Source organism: Botrytis fragariae (genome assembly GCF_013461495.1).
Source record: "Botrytis fragariae strain BVB16 chromosome Unknown tig00000186, whole genome shotgun sequence".
In the NCBI taxonomy this organism is placed as follows: Eukaryota; Fungi; Ascomycota; class Leotiomycetes; order Helotiales; family Sclerotiniaceae; genus Botrytis; species Botrytis fragariae.
The window spans coordinates 330,595-347,040 of NW_023501000.1; the positions used below are offsets into that span (position 1 = coordinate 330,595).

Here is a 16,446-nt window from a genome sequence, read left to right on the forward strand (position 1 = left end):
CGAAAACGAAGATATAAGAACTGAAGTAGTATGATATATTTTCCGTGTGTTAATGATATACAATCCAAATGTTTTCAACATTTCCTTTTCTTAAGACACCGTATACGCCCTCCCTTTATGTATCCAAACTTTCGATTAGTCGTTTATAAATGTATCTCTACTCAATCATCCCCAATCCTCAGTCTTCTTGTGTAATTAATACAATCTTTACATTAACCTTACAATACCATAAAATCTCAAATTTGATTATGCTCAAGTCAACAAATTGGACCCGTGGTCATAAATCTAGGTATCCCCAGCCCCTCATCAGCGTCTCCAATCTACTAACCTTCATCGGCTTTGCACAGAAATCATCAATACCTGCCGCCTTCGCCTTCTCCATATCTGCATCTGAATATGCAGCCGAAAGTGCCACAATACGGGTGGGTGGTAATGGGGTCGGACTAATACTTTGCTGGAGTTTATCGAGCGATCGAATCAGTCGGGTAGATTGGTAGCCATTGCATATTGGCATACTGATATCTTTGGTTTGTGAGATATATTAGCTAATTTTGGATTATTGGATGTGGATTGAAGTGGAAAAGGGGAACAAAATCAAAGTCAAGAGAAGTGTTATTCACGTACCCATTAATACAAGATCGAAACCATTGGGCTGAAGACGATATTTCTCGAACGCTACCGCTCCGTTTTCCGCACACGTGATATCGAAATTCAGTTTGCGAAAGTACGCTCTAAGGAGGCGAAGGTTGATAGGATTATCATCGACGCAAAGAATTGTTGGCTGGCTTGGTTTTGATAGAGTTTGGGAGACGTAGAGTGACTTTTCAGTAAGTGCTTCCTCTACTACGGGTTTGACGGCGGTTGTTCCAAGTTCTTTTCGGATATCAGCGGTCGGGGACGGCAAAGGGCTGGTATAGAAAAATTTATGATCGGTTACAGGAGGCGGTTTTGGTAGTATCTGCTTTGGTGATAGACAGGTGCGTAATGTTTTCAATAATTTCCAGGGACCAAACGGTATCGTGAGAGTCTCAAGGGGTATACCAATAGCCGAGTTCTGTTGGGATGTATGGCTGTGACTTGGAATATATCGTACCACTATTATAAGCGAGGGCTTGGATGCACCATCTTTCATCAGCTCTGCAAGAAACAAATCGACTTTTTCTTCAGTGACAAAAGCAATATCAGCAGCATCATCGTCAGGTTCATGATTCATACCAAACCACTGAGTAAGATAGGCGTGCAGGGATTTCTTTAGATAACAAGATGAGCCAGACCGGAAACCGTGAGTTGAGAACTTGGAATAATTAAATTGTTTGAGCAATCTTTTTAATTCCTCGACTTGATCCTTGAGAAGTGCATCGGAGGGGGTGATAGAAGTTACATTAGATACTGCTTTTTTAAGGGGTAATTTGACTGTAACGGTTGTTCCGTGTCCGAGTTGACTTTGAACATCGATAGTTCCGTTATACATCCGCACGAGAGAATACACGATGTGAAGTCCAAGTCCTTTTACACAGCACATTAGCATAACGATGAGATCAAAGCAATAGTCGGGTTCTTACCAGTACCTGGTGCCAATGACGACTCCTGAGAAAAAGCTATAAAGAGTTTGCTTTTCAAAAACTCACTAGAAATACCCTTGCCACTATCACTGACTCGAAGTACAACTAAGTCATCAGTGGCAATATTTGGTCTCTTCGATATCTTGGCGTTGTCAATTTTGGGTGATTCAACAGCCAAAGAAATATCTATGAAGCCCGCCGATGTATACTTAAGACTGTTGCCGACTAAATTCATGATGATTCGCTGCACAGATCCCGGAGAGCAGAAGAAGTGCCAATGGTCAAATGAAATGTGCAGGGACACAGTGACAGAGTTAGATTTGTACAGGGTTTGACTCCCTTGCGTTTCCATCGTTCCCGGAGGTTGCATTACTCGATGTAGAAGCTGTTCGGAATTCGTTTTGTGGTGCATGTATGCAACTGCGACAATTGCCACTGAGTCTTCACACATTCTAGCAAGATCTAGAGGTTGAGAAAGGAGATCGTCGCTCGTGAGACTTCGGCCGTTTGTTTGCTGGGAATTGGAAGAATTTCCGTTCGTACCTGGAGCTTTCACACTAACCCCTTTATGTTTCATTAAATTATTTAGCTATACGCATTAGCTTTATGTGATAAGAGAGCTGACGATTCACGGGCTCCGCGACTATTAAATCAAGGGAGAAAATCGAGCTCATACCTTGGCATATTCAAGAACATCCATTAGAGTTTCTTGAAGGACTCGTCCACATGTTTCTATTGTCGAGCAGAATTCATATTGACCATTGTCAAGATTCGTCTCGCTCAAAAGCTCTATTGGAGTTGTTAAAATATATACTGAGTGATCCAGACAGAATATAAATACCGGCAGACCCGAGAATTCCGTGGAGTGGACTTCTCAATTCCTGTTGACGATAGAATCAATCAGCTTTACTTTGCAAGATTACATGAGCCAACGACTGATTGTACAGGTAGCTGTCGTGGTTGACCTGTAGGGCATCCTAGCTACCGTGTAAAACCAACAAACAAATATCTGAGATTTCCGAGGCTCGCGTCTGAACGCTCGACCTTGAGCACCTCTTGTGAAGACATATCCTACTAGAAATGCCTGCAAATGAATAGGATTGGTTTTCTTACATGTGATATGCTTGATATGAAATCTCCTTTTTGACGATCGGCAGCCGCGATGGATATTCGATTGTACTCAATAGAAACACTGTTCAGAAACCCACGGACAAATGCCTTTTCAGTATCGGAGGTGAAAATCGCTATGTCCCGTAGGGATACTGCAAAGCATGCCACTATGGGTAATCCAGTACCTGCCTCAGAGAGTGGAGCAAAAAGAACCTCTCGAGCATCAGGAAAGCACTGCTTCAGTATGCTGCGATCAGATTTCCTGACTCGATGATTTTGTGGATCAAGCTGCATAGCGAACATTTGTTTAGATGGTGGTGAGTTATCGTCTTCTGAAGATTCAGAATCATAGCCATTGAACGTCCATACTTTACCTTTAGGATATCTTTTCGAAAGTCTTTGCAGATCTTTTTCATTTGGCGCTCTGTAGAGGCTACAAGATAGTGTATCGCCATCCAATGACGAACAAGTTGATGTGGAGAAACTTCTAACTTTAGCAGACCCTGCTTCATTACTTCGCCTGTTGAGTGATGAAGACCGGGCAGATGTATTCGATAAATCGACATCATCATCCTGGGAAAGATAGGCGGGTGCTGTGAAGTCATTTTTTGTGTTTGAATCATCCAAAAATGTATCTTCAGACGATCTGACATCTCCGTTCTGTTCACTTTCGACACTGGTTGAAAAGCCAACACTCATGTCGAAGAAAATTGTATAATCAACATCGAGAGATTCTCTCAGTAGATTGGCGCCTCGTGAGAGTATTCGATCATGAGTCGCTGGGGCATCAGTCAGTACCAATTGATCTATAGATGTATTAGGTAGGATATCATTTAGCAAGTTTTCCCCAGCCAGTGCGTGTGGAGGGCCCACTATATTTTCCAATGACTGCTCGGCGACCGTCGCTAAAGACGTGTCAAAAACAACCATTTTACTAGTCAAATTAGTATCAATCGTTGTCGCTTCATCCGAGTGAGAGCCGTTGGCGTCTTGGCACTTGACGACCATATCTGTCGGTAATTGCCGCGGGATCCTACTTTGACCCTCAACTAGAGCAGCCAATCCTTTAGACATCACATCGTTCCGGCGCAACTGCACACTTTCCCGTTTCATTTCAAGGTATTCCATGACGTTTTTTGCCATTAGTCCCAAGAAATCGACCTCCGCCCTCGTGGCCCGCTCACGTGGTCTTGGATCAATGACAAAGACACTTCCAATCGGTATTCCGGTATTACTGATTAAAGGAGTTCCTGCATAATATCGAAATCTCGGTCCTCCTGCAACATAAGGCAGATTACAGAACCTGGGATCGGACGATAAATCCGGGACACTGAAACAGGCATAATGATTTGGTTCAGGGATAACTTCTATAGTGTACTAGTCACAAGATATTAGTGGTGAGCGACAGGTGGTCTGGAAAACTCACCGCACATAGAGCTTCACTGCGAATAGTTCTGAAAAACGTGGCTTTTGTCAGAAAAGGTCCCGAAAGTCTCATTACTGTAAGATATCTTACCCTCCACAACCCATCCATAAATCATCACCTGGATCATGTTTTGAAGAGTCTGACAAATCCAGTGTTTTTGTTGCCTCCGCGAGAAAGTACTGTAGAGGCGTGAGTATACTGCAAAAGTAGTATTGATAGGAATCGAAAATACTTGAGCATTATCATCAACAACAGACACCATCGCTCTTGAGGCACCAAGACGCCACGTGATCAATTGCATTAACGCAGTTAGTGTACTATTGGGGCTGCTAGCCTTTTCCACGGACCGAACTGTCTCGGGACTCTCGGCCGGTGCATTTTCGCCAGCGATAGGGGGATCATCGGGAGATCTTTTGTAGTAGCGGCGAACCTCGCGAATTCTTTTGCGTTCTGAGGATGACAACATAATGAATTAGGTCTCATCAAAAGGATGAGATCAGTACATATAAGCTTAAAAATGTGGGAACGGATAAATTAGTATAAAACCATTTCAATCTATCATCGGCTACTAGAATTGATAATATTTGGGACAGATACACGGCTTCTACGCCAATATTTCCGATCTGTGTTGATGAATCCGACGATAACGTCGCACTGGTACAAGGACGTACAAATGAATCTGTTATCGGCAATTGACCGAGAACACGATAGTAAAGGTACCCAAGGTAAACAAATGGGGGTTTATGTTGAAGGTAGGCAATATGGTGTTTGAACACTCATGAAAATATTCGGATTGAGGCTTTTAGACACGGAATCGTGATAGCGAAGCGATATTCCCAAAGTTGCGTAGTGAAGTTTTGAGAAACAGATTGTATAACAAACTGACGTATTTTAATCACCAAGGTAGATTTGGAGGCTGAATGCAGTGATTTAGGGTAACCTCCTATTGACATCAAAGGATATGTGGATAGATCGGTGAACAATGAGATGAATATATATTAGGAATGTCAATGAGCGTGGTCGTTATTAAGATTGTATCGCAAAGGTTTACCACCCAACAAATCCTGTTTAAATGAATCTCGGTAATGAGCCCAGAACGTGGATAAAATTTGGAGCTGGGTGGATATACTGCTTGTCACTGGACAGCTGAGAGTTTGGGGTAAAGATTTGCGAATCAATCCTTGTCGCAAGCAACAGGGCTGGTATTTCCTTTTGCTCAATCCGTCTCGCGATGCACAGATATCTCTGAACGGCTTCGACTCAAGGATGTTGTGAACTTCGCAGACTCGAGTGAACATGGATGGTCAAAAGGAAGTAAAAGAGCATACCAATAATAAAGCACAAAAGTCTTCACATGTATCCGTTTGATGCATCAGATATATATAATTATGCCTTACCTTACTGCATTCGAAGCTTCCACGGCTTAGAGAGCTGAGCTCGACATTCAGCTGATCATACACTCAGATATATAGTCAAGAGATCTTATACTTAAGTATATGGTTGAGACTGACCAGCAAATCAGCTTGGAAGAGAGGTCGGTAGAAGTACCAGTGGGGTCCAGGTCAAAAGTCCTCTTCTCGTCTTCCTCTTCGAGAGTGTACATGACACGATGCTAAATAGTACCTGCGGCTTGTTTGCATGATAAAAAATGTGATAACGTGAAGTTAACTTGTGTTTCCCCATCTTGTTCGCACTTAATGTTGAATGTTGCTCGGAGTAGTAGCTCCTATCGTGTCTTGTGTGTACATTCGTGCGGAAGTCACAGTTCCGAGTCATGATATCGCGTCACAGTAAGGTTATCGGGCGATAGAGGAAGAAAAGAGGAATTCAAACATTGCCTCTGATTGAAGTTTTTGTCCAAAAATTAGTAAAAGCAATACAACAATTGTGAGGCTTGTCCTCTGTATGCAGCTGGGGAAGCTTTATATTGATATCGAAAGATTACCTCGATAAGGTACAATTTACTGATGGCGCTAGTCTGTATTGAGTAAGGCCCGGCAAAACGAGCAGTTACCGCCCGCTGACGCGAAACTCAAGCTGCCTAGTAAGCTACTAATATTCAATGCCTAGTAACTGGGTATACAACATCAACATCAAATCCATCAGCGACGTCAATCCCACAACTCTGCTTCCGCTAAATTTTTCGAACCTCAACCTCTAACTTGACCTTTGAAAATGGATTCTCTAGTATCACAATACAGCACACCTGCTTGCGAGCAGGAAGCTCCTCAAGAAGACCAGATGGAGTTATACCAACCAGCTCCTGGCTTATCTTTGAAATTCGCCATGCCTCCTGTCGCACATGTACGTTAGCCTTACGATTATATATTCACAGACTCGGAATTCTGTTCACTATAGAACTTTGATGTGCAAAAAGCTAATCAATCCATCTGTAGCCATCCGCTTGGCTCCGAGCAGCTACCGATGACCATGCGAACCCAAACTGTCCCATTAAGATCGCACACGGTACCACAACTTTAGCATTCAGATTCCAAGGTGGAATTATTGTAGCGACAGATTCAAGAGCAACGGCAGGCAACTGGATCGCAAGTCAAACTGTTAAGAAGGTCATTGAAATCAACAACTGCTTATTGGGCACAATGGCTGGTGGTGCTGCGGTAAGTTATCAGATTCATCACTGAACCGATTGTTTCCCTGGTCATGACTGAGGTTTTGAAACTTAGGATTGTCAATACTGGCTCGCATATCTTGGTATGCAATGCAGACTTCACGAACTTCGTCACAAACGCCGCATTTCCGTCGCAGCTGCTTCTAAGATTCTTGCAAACCTCGTTTATAGATACAAGGGTATGGGATTGTCCATGGGAACTATGTGTGCCGGTGTTACCAAGGAAGAAGGGCCCGCACTTTACTACATTGATTCCGACGGAACAAGATTGAGTGGAAACCTGTTTTGTGTTGGATCCGGCCAAACCTTTGCATATGGTGTTTTAGATGCCGAATACTCATACGATTTGAGCGAGGAAGCAGCCTTGGAGTTGGGAAGAAGAAGTATTTTGGCTGCCACACACAGGGACGCCTATTCTGGAGGTTTCATCAATTTGTACCATGTCAAGGAAGATGGATGGGTTAAGCACGGATTCAATGATACCAACCCAATATTCTGGAAGACGAAGTTGGAGAAGGGTGAATTTTCTAATGTTACTAGCGAGCTGGTCTAAGATGGCGGCGTGATTTAATGAGCGAAGGAAAGATTTCTTTAAAATGTGTCATTAACATGGACGCAGGAGCATGATTGGCCTGAGGCCGTGTATACTATTGCTTCACTCACGAGTTTTATCACCCACGAAGATAATGTCAAGAAGCAAAGAATCTACCCAGTCGCACCGTCAAAATGAAAAGTGTTTGTCAATCGCGGAACGTGCTACTTAGAAGGCAAGTGCCACATTCAAAATTGCAGTATCATCCTTAATTGCATTATGCCTGTGAGAGTTCGAGTCGCACTTCATGTAATAGAGGATTTCAGTATCATTCAGTGAAGAAGAAACACGATCATTCAATTTAAATAACAAGGTACATAGCGCCCAAGAGAAACCAGCCCACAGCAGCGAGGGGACATAACCTTCATTAATTCAACGAAGTTCCAACCATTGCTGCATCGAGCATGGTCATTTCGTCGTCAAATCGCTTTGTGCTCATTTCCCAAGAATTTTTAGCGACGTTACGCTTTTTGGACAACCCCCACGGGTCCTCCTTAACGTCGTATCGAATTTGCCCTCCGCCTCTTTCAACAAGCTCGAAGAACGCACTACTCAGGATCCTACGATCCTTAGCAGAGTTATCACATTTCCTCTTTGAAGCTCTCTGGTCTATAGTGTTATCCAGCTGTTTCTTTGAGGTCATGTCGCCTTCATCATCGTCGCGACCTCTCTTCGCCGTAGGCTTTGATGCAGAGACAGGCGAGCCTTTCTTATGTTGCAGGGCATTGACATCAACGGCGTTATGACGGTGCTTTCTGCCTTCGTTCTTGTCACCCTGGCCTCTCTTTGCGTTGCGCTGCTCATTTCTCTGCAGGTTGCGGCCTCGCTCTTCTTCCCTGTCGCTGACTTCTGTTGAGTCGTCCGATTTCAAGGGATTTAAATCGCCTGGGCGAGACTCGGCGGGTGACTAAAAACTGGTTAGATTGGATTATTGAAAATGCGAGCCAGGACAAGTAGGAGAAAGGCAATGTATCATAAGCGATATGTGAAACTTTCATGTATGAATAGGCGAGAGACAATGTGTGGTTCAAGATAGGATATTACTTACCCAACCAATGGTGATGTTCATTGAATCCATCATTTCAATTCGTTATTAGATGGTAGGTATGCAATTATAATGAGGCGATGAGATTAATACGGTAATGTGGTGTATGAATGAGATTGAGGATTGTATTGAAAGCTTTGATATATCTAGGAGATAGTGCGGTAATTGTGAATGTATCGATTGCTGTCAATGTGATTTCCGTCTGAAAAAATGTTTCTGCACTGAAGGAATGAGAGTATTTAAGTAAAACCTGGGGAAAACGATCAGTCCAAAAAGAAATCCCCTAGGGTGGTGTTGGTATGAGTAGCTTCTACATTAGCGTAGCCACGATCGAGTCTTAGTTAGCTGTTAGACTGGTGCCAAGCGATCTAGTATATTCTTCGCCATGCTTATTTTGTCAGAATTTATGATATAATTTGATTTCGTTAAGAATTTTGGCTGACTGACGTAGAGAGTAAGTATGATTTGTATGTTCTAGCTGATGATTTTTACTACTAGTCCAGAATTCTGAAAGTTAGGGTGGCACATTATGAGATTTTCACTCCGGTTGAAGACGCAATTCCACAAAATCAACACACATGATGTTCACCAGTCAGCTAAAATAAAATAAAAGAATGATAGAAGAACTCTGTAACTACCGCTATCATACCAAAATTGCGTAATTCAACGCCGTAGATAAGGCATGCCAACATAATCTTTAAACATCACCGCACGTCTTTTCGAAGTAATCAGTTCATACAATATAGTCAAGTAGGTAAGTAGGGGTTACGGCACCCACGCATAAAATCATAGACTCACTCAAGAAATCTGACAATGCATCCTCACTGAATCTGCTTGGAAAATTGGAAAAACTCCAAGGACTTGTGTCTCATCATTCATGGCTTGGCAGGGACTGTGGCCTTCTCTGGTCTCCATAATCTCACAAGACAAGAGTCTTACCAAAAACACATATCGAAAATACACAAAACGTGTTGTCTTTTTCTCAATGTGTGATTTTTTGAATGACTTCTAAATAACTATGCGCTTGTTATATTGGAGCATAGATCATTAGGTCTAACAATACTCACGAATGTGCTTAGCAGTCAATACCCCTCGAAGATATCTGATATTACAATCTTGACCCTCTATACCGCCAAAGCACGGAGGAAAGATCGAAAGGTCATAGTAAATGAATAATACAAGATGACATGTTGATTGGTCATAATGAATCTCATGATATTTTCTGTGATGATTAACGTTATGCTCCATTTTTCAGAATTCACTCGACCTTTGTATTACTCACCTCCAAGCGATGACTTTCTTACATTTAAGCGACTGGGTGACCTAAGCTTCAAGTCTTTCAAAACCTGTTCAACTTATTCTTTAATATCTTCTTGCCGCATCCAGCAATAACAACTACGCAGCCGTGGATACGGAGATGACAAAGAAGCAAGAGTCTGCGATCGTAAAGACGCCAGCAGAGAGCGAAGAAGAAAGTGAGTTACCAGTTCGGCTTTTGCTTTGGTAGAACCATTATAATCAAGCTTTTCATTTTTCAGAACTCATACCCATGATCATGCATAGTGCATCGCCTGTTCCATATCAGAGCAGAATTCCCTATGATTTCAATTACTACGGAGATTTCTACTTCGCATCGATCGCTCATCGTGAAGAAAGACTTAAAGCCATACACGAGGCCAGAATTGGAGCGACATGTGACAACTCTGGCGGAACAGATGACAAGATTGTTACACATCAAAGGTATGAATTTCTTGATCCTAAAGTGTACATTGCTTATCGATTCCCAGACAGGGTTTGTTTAGATTCACGGACTTGCCGGCTGAAATTCGAAAGCTCATATTTCAATTGATCGCCTCTACTCTCCTTCATTTTGACCCCAAATCAAACATCTATTCCAATCATGCCGTTATCGAGACGGTATAGACCATGGAAGTTTGGGTACGAGTGGTGTTTTGGAATCAGGGTTGAGAAATATCTGGGAGACATGAATCGCTCAAAGCCTTGTCTCTCGCACGAGGAAGAAGCAAAATTACGTTCAAAGTTTGTCAAATGTGCAAATGACTTTGTACATATCCATCAAGACCACTCAAACAGAGATGGGAATTATATGCAGGTTGCTGATGAAGGGGAGAGCTCAAGAAGTATCGGGAATACTTGGGGCCCAAGGCTCGACTGGGCATACCTCGAGTGGGTTCGAGTATTAGCAAATGTCAGCATGCAATTTAGGTTGGAGTTTGGCTCTGTAATCTGGGAAAGATCTCAAATATACTATTATGACGTCACAAGGAAGTCAGCTTTAGGGCACTTCCTAACAGCAAGCCCAGGAATAACGAAAGGGATTGAAGAGCTCGTGATTAATATTACACTTGAAGAGTGTTTAAAATGGGAAACCAGCAGCGACGAGTCAATACAGAGTTGCAACAGAAGGTTTCAAGCTTTAATAGAACTCATTTCTCAAAAATTGGACTTGGAGTGTTTGACGCTAAGTCTTAGCGGCACACAGAGCGCCCTTTTCAACCTCGCTGAGGGAGAAGGTTCGTTGAAGATCTTGAGAAACATTAGAGATTTAAAGGTGACTAAGGGATTTCAAGTTGAGATAAGAGGTTACTCTGAGCTCGTTGAGGACGGCTACGACACGTATTGTGGGTCAGATCGACAGTTCAAGTTTACATGGGAACCAAAAATCAGAGAAGCACTCCTACCCAATGTTTTGCGTCCTCAAAGACCCAAAACAGACCGAAATCATTACCTTGCGTCTGGAGCAAAAGAACATGAGATCGGCGCTATCGAGTAGGGAACATCGCTATTCGTTTGGTTCGTAGTTCGGAATGAATGAGGTCATTGGGTCAAGATGAGGTACAAGTTGGCGGGCACACTTTGCATTTCATGGAAGGGGGATAGTTTATCTTCTAAACTAGATTTCTTTGGAAGGAGAGAAAGATCTGAGTTAGTAATGGCGTTTTAAAAGTATAATTCCCTCTTGAGGGGGCACAAATGGTTACCTCTGAATTTACATCCTACTAAGCCGTCTTCAAAGGCTCAATCAATTGTACTACTATGTTTGCATGAACCCGGCAATCCTTTTTATTAGATCACTTGATGCCATATGATATAAGTAGGTACTATTTATGTATGAGTGATTGGAACTTAGCACTGTCTTAGTACTCTCCTCAATGATATCGCTACGAGGTGAAGGTGGCTGTCTCGATTTCTGTGTGTCCCTCAATTTTAGCGAGAAATTGATATTTTCGTTGTACCGACAGTCTCCGTAGAATAAGTAGAAATATATGATGAACAACTCCTTCCTCGATCGATCGACCAATCTAAACTTGGATCCACCTGATCAACGTTTCAAATGTCATATCGGAGGAAAACTGACGTTGTAGCTAACTCGAGAAGCATAACTGAATCTCATTCGAAGATATTCACAGAGTTCAAGCATGCTACTACGAAGGATAATCCATGTGCACCATGCGGTCTAGCAACCCATTTATCGATGGCTGGTTCAAAAATATTCCTCCCCGAATCGCCTGCGAGTTCGATGAAACATGAACAGAAAAGACTATCATCTATTGCTCCCCCTCCGCTAATATACTTCTCTCCCCATGCCCATCTCTATTTGTATCGAACCAATGAAGCTATAATGCGTAGAGTTTTGCCGCCCCAAACTGTGCTTTGCCATGTCGAAGGAAAAAGGAAATGCAAAAAAAATATCAGAACATCGCCCGATTTTCCGTTTGCACAGTACTTTCTATGCTCTATCTTTGCATCCAAAGAACCTTCCTAATGCACGCAGTCAAAGCCCCCTAAATGAGATTCCAACCTTCCTCCGCATGTTAAGCGATGACGCTAACATGCGAACCCCTAAAAGTTCTTATCCTATTCCACCAGATTCCCATGCGCCAGCCAAAGCTTAGTGTTTGAGTAAAAGCTACGATCGGATATGACAGATCAGTCACTGCGAGAAAGAATGGCCGTCCAGAGTCTCATCAGAGAGCACTGCTTCAAAGCTCCACCTTGAAATATACGTTTCCTCGAAAGAAACATTTCGAGCGTTTGTGGTTATTGATGTAACATATTCACATCAGAGAATGCGAAAGGGAGGACAAATATCTTGGTTGGCTGGTTTGGTTCCTATAGCGTACATATAGCATCTGAATTAGACTATGACGTGTACGAATTGAAGCCATGGCGGTTGTCGGTGGGCTCTGACGGTGAGATTGTGAGTCCATTTTCCCCTTGGGATGGGATTCCCATAGGACAGGTTAAGATGCAACAAATACATGAAATGAATGACTGCCATACTAATGGGTACAGTATGTCTTTGTCATCACTTTCTAGCTCAATATTTGCAATTCTCATCTATTCCCGGCCAAGAAACATCCTCGGGGTATAATCGTGGTCACAAGTGGCTCCTTTCTTGAAATTGCGCGGACGCAGGCGTAATGAAGTGGAAGATGGTCTGGATTCCGATTTTGGGGCAGTCGTGTCCTTGTGGATAGAAATTCTGGAAAAGAGTATGACATTCGAGATTTCCAGAGGTGAAGTTATAGTGGTCCCATGGTATAAAGCACTAAAAGAGAAAAAAAGAAATACCGCACATGGAAATATGCATCCGAGAAATGTATGAAATGTAGACCCATTTGCGGAATGATTTCTATCGGCTTGGAATCCAGCTGAAAAACGTATACATCTCAGGACATCCACAGCTCTTGGTTTTTAGGGCTGAATCCGGCAGTAGAGAATCTGGACAAATTGACATAGTGAGTTCTGGTAACCTCTTGGTGCATATCAACGGATTGCTCATCATGTATGGTCGTGGATTGCTGACCCTGTTGTTGAGTAGTGGCCTATCAAGGAATCATCTGAAGTCCCCAGGGAGTTTGTAAAATTGTCTTGTGAGTGGAGCCTCAATTCATCCAGAAATTTCATGGATTCGCGACTATCTTCCCCAAAGTGGGACAGAAGTCTCGCGCCTACCAACCTTGCGGTCGCATTACCTTCGTCTAAATCAATATCACTGGACGTTGTGCTTATGATTGAAGTAGGACGACCCATGAATGCAAGCTCGTGATCCATTGTAGACTGCGATACGCGTCTCAGTGGCTCCTTTTTATTAAAACCAAAGCTTGGAGCTTGGTTCTGGCCTTCCTCGACATCCCAGGTAAAGTTATGGATGTAATGGCCATGTTTTGGTAAATCCAGCCTGGCTCCTTGAAGGACTTCTTGAACAAGTGATACCGTCGCTGGACAAGAGTAAACGGTAATCAAAAGCCACATGGAAAACGCAAATGGTATCCAAGGCATAATCTCCAATAGCGATACACGACTTGTGAACACTATCATCACCAGGAACAAGCTGGCTGTCGGCAATATCACAGGGCCAAACCTATCAAGAGAAAGTCAGAAGATAATTCTTGTATCTGGAGGGCCCTCTACGGAGTACTTTTTAATCTCTTCAGGATGTGTCCGAACAACAGCTACCATGAGAGTAACCGTGAAAAGAATATTTCTAGAGCCATGTTAGTATATGGTCAATTGATAGGTATCTCGATACACCTACATAAACCAAGCAAAGAGAGAGGATTCGTAAAGAATGGGAGAAGCTATCGAGAGAAACATCATAGTGTACAAGTACATATTTCTAAGCTTCTCAAACTTTTTGTCTTCATTGATATCGTGTCGGACGGGCCTGCGCTCTTGCGCCGATGCGACAGATAGATTGAATTTGGTAGCCATGGCTAATTTGATGTTGTTCGGAGTATATAATAAATGAAAATATTCAATAATTTAAATCAGGTTAATTCTTTATATACAGTTGAGATCGAAAATCGGACAATAAGAAAGAGCAAGCAGATAGAGTGGATCTGGCGAGGCTTTTATTTCCCCGCGATATCACAATACTCAACCATAAACATAACATATCAGAGTGGGGGTAGGCTGACTTCAGGCATGAATGTATCTAAACTAGAGGTTCTGTTCGGTGTGAAGGGAATGAGATCGAAGGTTTATCTTGGTTCGGAAAATCAACCTCGCTTACTGACAATCGTGGATGTTCGTAATGATAGGCTTGCGATCAAGATTCGGTGACCAGTTTCGGATGACTGCAGGTTGGGCCCCAGCTTTGTCGAATGCGTACAGGACTCCTCGGAGCCCAATGGCTTCAAATCGAGATATCTCGTATGTTTGACAAATCTTAACACTCTCCAGTTGCAGGCATTTCGGTCAGCGCATTTGTCAAATACACAATGACTAGGATTTTTAGAATACTCTTGATTCATCGGTTTCAAGAACTCTCCGCCCGATGGGCGCCAACTACTTTATTAAGGCTACGACCCGATCACCATCACATTTGTACTTGGGTACTACTTTCGAGTCTTGAGTAGATAAAGATGTTCAAAATCAGCCGTCCTTGAACAAAAAGCTATAAGAATTTTAAATCGGATCAATTACTGATATCATGGCTATGAATGACACCGAAAGTAAAAGTTCCAACCACTTATTCAAATATCGTTCTGGAGGATGTCGAGCGTTGGAATTAAGACCAACAGACGAACAATCACTCCCTGAATACGTTTCCGGACGTTGCCTAGCCAGCGACCTGGGAGCGATCTTCGAGCCATTGATTGCGATGGTATCTGCGACAGTGACTACAAGATATACTCTTTATTATGAGCAAAGACGAGTTCGCACCTCAAAATCCAGATTTGAATCACGGCTAACATCCAACCGCAGATAATCTCAAATACTAAACCTATGGGCTACACCTTCATTTCGGGACGTCTTAGTGTAATTCTGGATCCATATGCATTATCATTACTCGCATCGTGTCTTCTTTTGGGCTGTTCGATTTCCTCGTTCACGCATCGACGCCAGGTGCATGATAGATGCCAGTCGCTTATTCTTGTGTTCGCCATTCTTACAGCCACCACCATAGGTTTTGGGTTAGGAATAGATGCCAATCTCATAATGCTAGGATTTGTTCCTTGGGCTCTGATTCTCGCAATGGTTTTCAGTGTTTTCGTTCATTGGACAGTCAGACGTCACCGTAGAGCTCAGAACTGCTCTGGAGTGTTCTTCCTTGAAAGAATTGGAAAAAGCGTAATGACTTCAAGGTTTGAACAGGCCCACGGCTGCTGAGGCCACCCGATGGTATTTAAGTGGGTGCTCCTATATAGCAAGCGCAAACTTAAAGGTGATGTAGTTGACATGGCATTTTATAGATACGATTACAGATGTTGATTCGGTGCAAGATCTACCACTTGATGCGATTGAATCGCACAAAAAGAGGCAAATCGAGGTTACCTGAAAGTAGCTTATTCTTCAAAAACAACCACACGAGAGTGTTGAAGCACTATCCTTCTGTACTGTATAACATTGCTGTATAATTTTCTCACCAAGCCAATTATTATAAGATTCTGATGCGCTATCGTGGATCGGTACACGATGTATTTGAAGCAAGAGCACCAGTATCATTTGGAAGTTCGCTTGGTGGTGAATATCGGTGGAAGGTCTCAGCACATGGATGACTAGCGATTCCACACTCATACTGTCAAGATTTCAAGGCATCTCACGATGAGGAAGCTAGAGCTGCGAGATCTATGATTGAACGCAGAGTTCGGCAATGAACTGTCGAGGTAGACTGTTGATTTGCGACTAGCCGTTAATTATTGAAGCTATGGGCTCTCTATACTTCCAATTCATTGATTTTACATGAAGGAATGAGCCATCAAGAACCCTCTCTTTCCATGTTGTTTTGAAATCGGAAGATGAAAGGGCAAATTATACTAGGGAAGGTTGGAATTGCTGGAAGTGCCGAAGAATTTGAAGAGAATGCCCAGAGATTCAGGAGACTTCGTATCATGTGGACCTTAACGTCCCGTTCAGGGTGACTATTGATAACATTTCCATAAAGGTTTGTAGATGGCAGATACTGTTCGTTAAATCGATGTTCCAAGCCCCGGGGGGATGAGCGCAAGTCGTGTTACCACACAGCCTTGAGCCCTTGACACTATGCCGGCAGGATACTGTACATACAAGAATTGGCGAAGGGGACAGAGTACGCTTCAAATGTTAGAACAA

The 16,446-nt window shown here is 42.8% G+C and overlaps 7 protein-coding genes across 7 annotated transcripts; 4 read left to right on the forward strand and 3 right to left on the reverse strand.

Moving 5' to 3' along the window:
- Positions 1-277: 277 nt before the first annotated feature.
- On the reverse strand, positions 278-4,564 carry Bfra_010115 (putative two-component sensor protein histidine protein kinase (dhkj) protein; the record flags this gene model as incomplete). The annotated part of the gene is made up of 9 exons (XM_037340449.1): positions 278-522; positions 625-1,506; positions 1,563-2,151; positions 2,239-2,351; positions 2,404-2,443; positions 2,676-4,049; positions 4,099-4,126; positions 4,189-4,277; positions 4,331-4,564. The coding sequence occupies 9 exons, from the start codon at positions 4,562-4,564 to the stop codon at positions 278-280; spliced, it is 3,594 nt and encodes a 1,197-aa protein (XP_037188917.1).
- Positions 4,565-6,273: 1,709 nt separating this feature from the next.
- On the forward strand, positions 6,274-7,280 carry Bfra_010116 (putative proteasome component pre2 protein; the record flags this gene model as incomplete). The annotated part of the gene is made up of 3 exons (XM_037340450.1): positions 6,274-6,402; positions 6,495-6,716; positions 6,783-7,280. 3 exons carry the CDS (start codon positions 6,274-6,276, stop codon positions 7,278-7,280), a joined length of 849 nt encoding a protein of 282 aa, XP_037188918.1.
- Positions 7,281-7,686: 406 nt separating this feature from the next.
- Positions 7,687-8,400, reverse strand: Bfra_010117 (uncharacterized protein; the record flags this gene model as incomplete). The annotated part of the gene is made up of 2 exons (XM_037340451.1): positions 7,687-8,226; positions 8,368-8,400. 2 exons carry the CDS (start codon positions 8,398-8,400, stop codon positions 7,687-7,689), a joined length of 573 nt encoding a protein of 190 aa, XP_037188919.1.
- A 1,381-nt stretch (positions 8,401-9,781) lies between these two features.
- On the forward strand, positions 9,782-11,158 carry Bfra_010118 (uncharacterized protein; the record flags this gene model as incomplete). Its single annotated transcript, XM_037340452.1, has 4 exons — positions 9,782-9,839; positions 9,903-10,104; positions 10,152-10,281; positions 10,478-11,158. The coding sequence occupies 4 exons, from the start codon at positions 9,782-9,784 to the stop codon at positions 11,156-11,158; spliced, it is 1,071 nt and encodes a 356-aa protein (XP_037188920.1).
- A 2,012-nt stretch (positions 11,159-13,170) lies between these two features.
- Positions 13,171-14,103, reverse strand: Bfra_010119 (uncharacterized protein; the record flags this gene model as incomplete). Its single annotated transcript, XM_037340453.1, has 3 exons — positions 13,171-13,753; positions 13,811-13,876; positions 13,928-14,103. The coding sequence occupies 3 exons, from the start codon at positions 14,101-14,103 to the stop codon at positions 13,171-13,173; spliced, it is 825 nt and encodes a 274-aa protein (XP_037188921.1).
- Positions 14,104-14,316: 213 nt separating this feature from the next.
- Bfra_010120 (uncharacterized protein) lies at positions 14,317-14,746 on the forward strand (the record flags this gene model as incomplete). Its single annotated transcript, XM_037340454.1, has 3 exons — positions 14,317-14,370; positions 14,506-14,544; positions 14,630-14,746. 3 exons carry the CDS (start codon positions 14,317-14,319, stop codon positions 14,744-14,746), a joined length of 210 nt encoding a protein of 69 aa, XP_037188922.1.
- A 78-nt stretch (positions 14,747-14,824) lies between these two features.
- Positions 14,825-15,504, forward strand: Bfra_010121 (uncharacterized protein; the record flags this gene model as incomplete). Its single annotated transcript, XM_037340455.1, has 2 exons — positions 14,825-15,049; positions 15,100-15,504. The coding sequence occupies 2 exons, from the start codon at positions 14,825-14,827 to the stop codon at positions 15,502-15,504; spliced, it is 630 nt and encodes a 209-aa protein (XP_037188923.1).
- Positions 15,505-16,446: the final 942 nt, after the last annotated feature.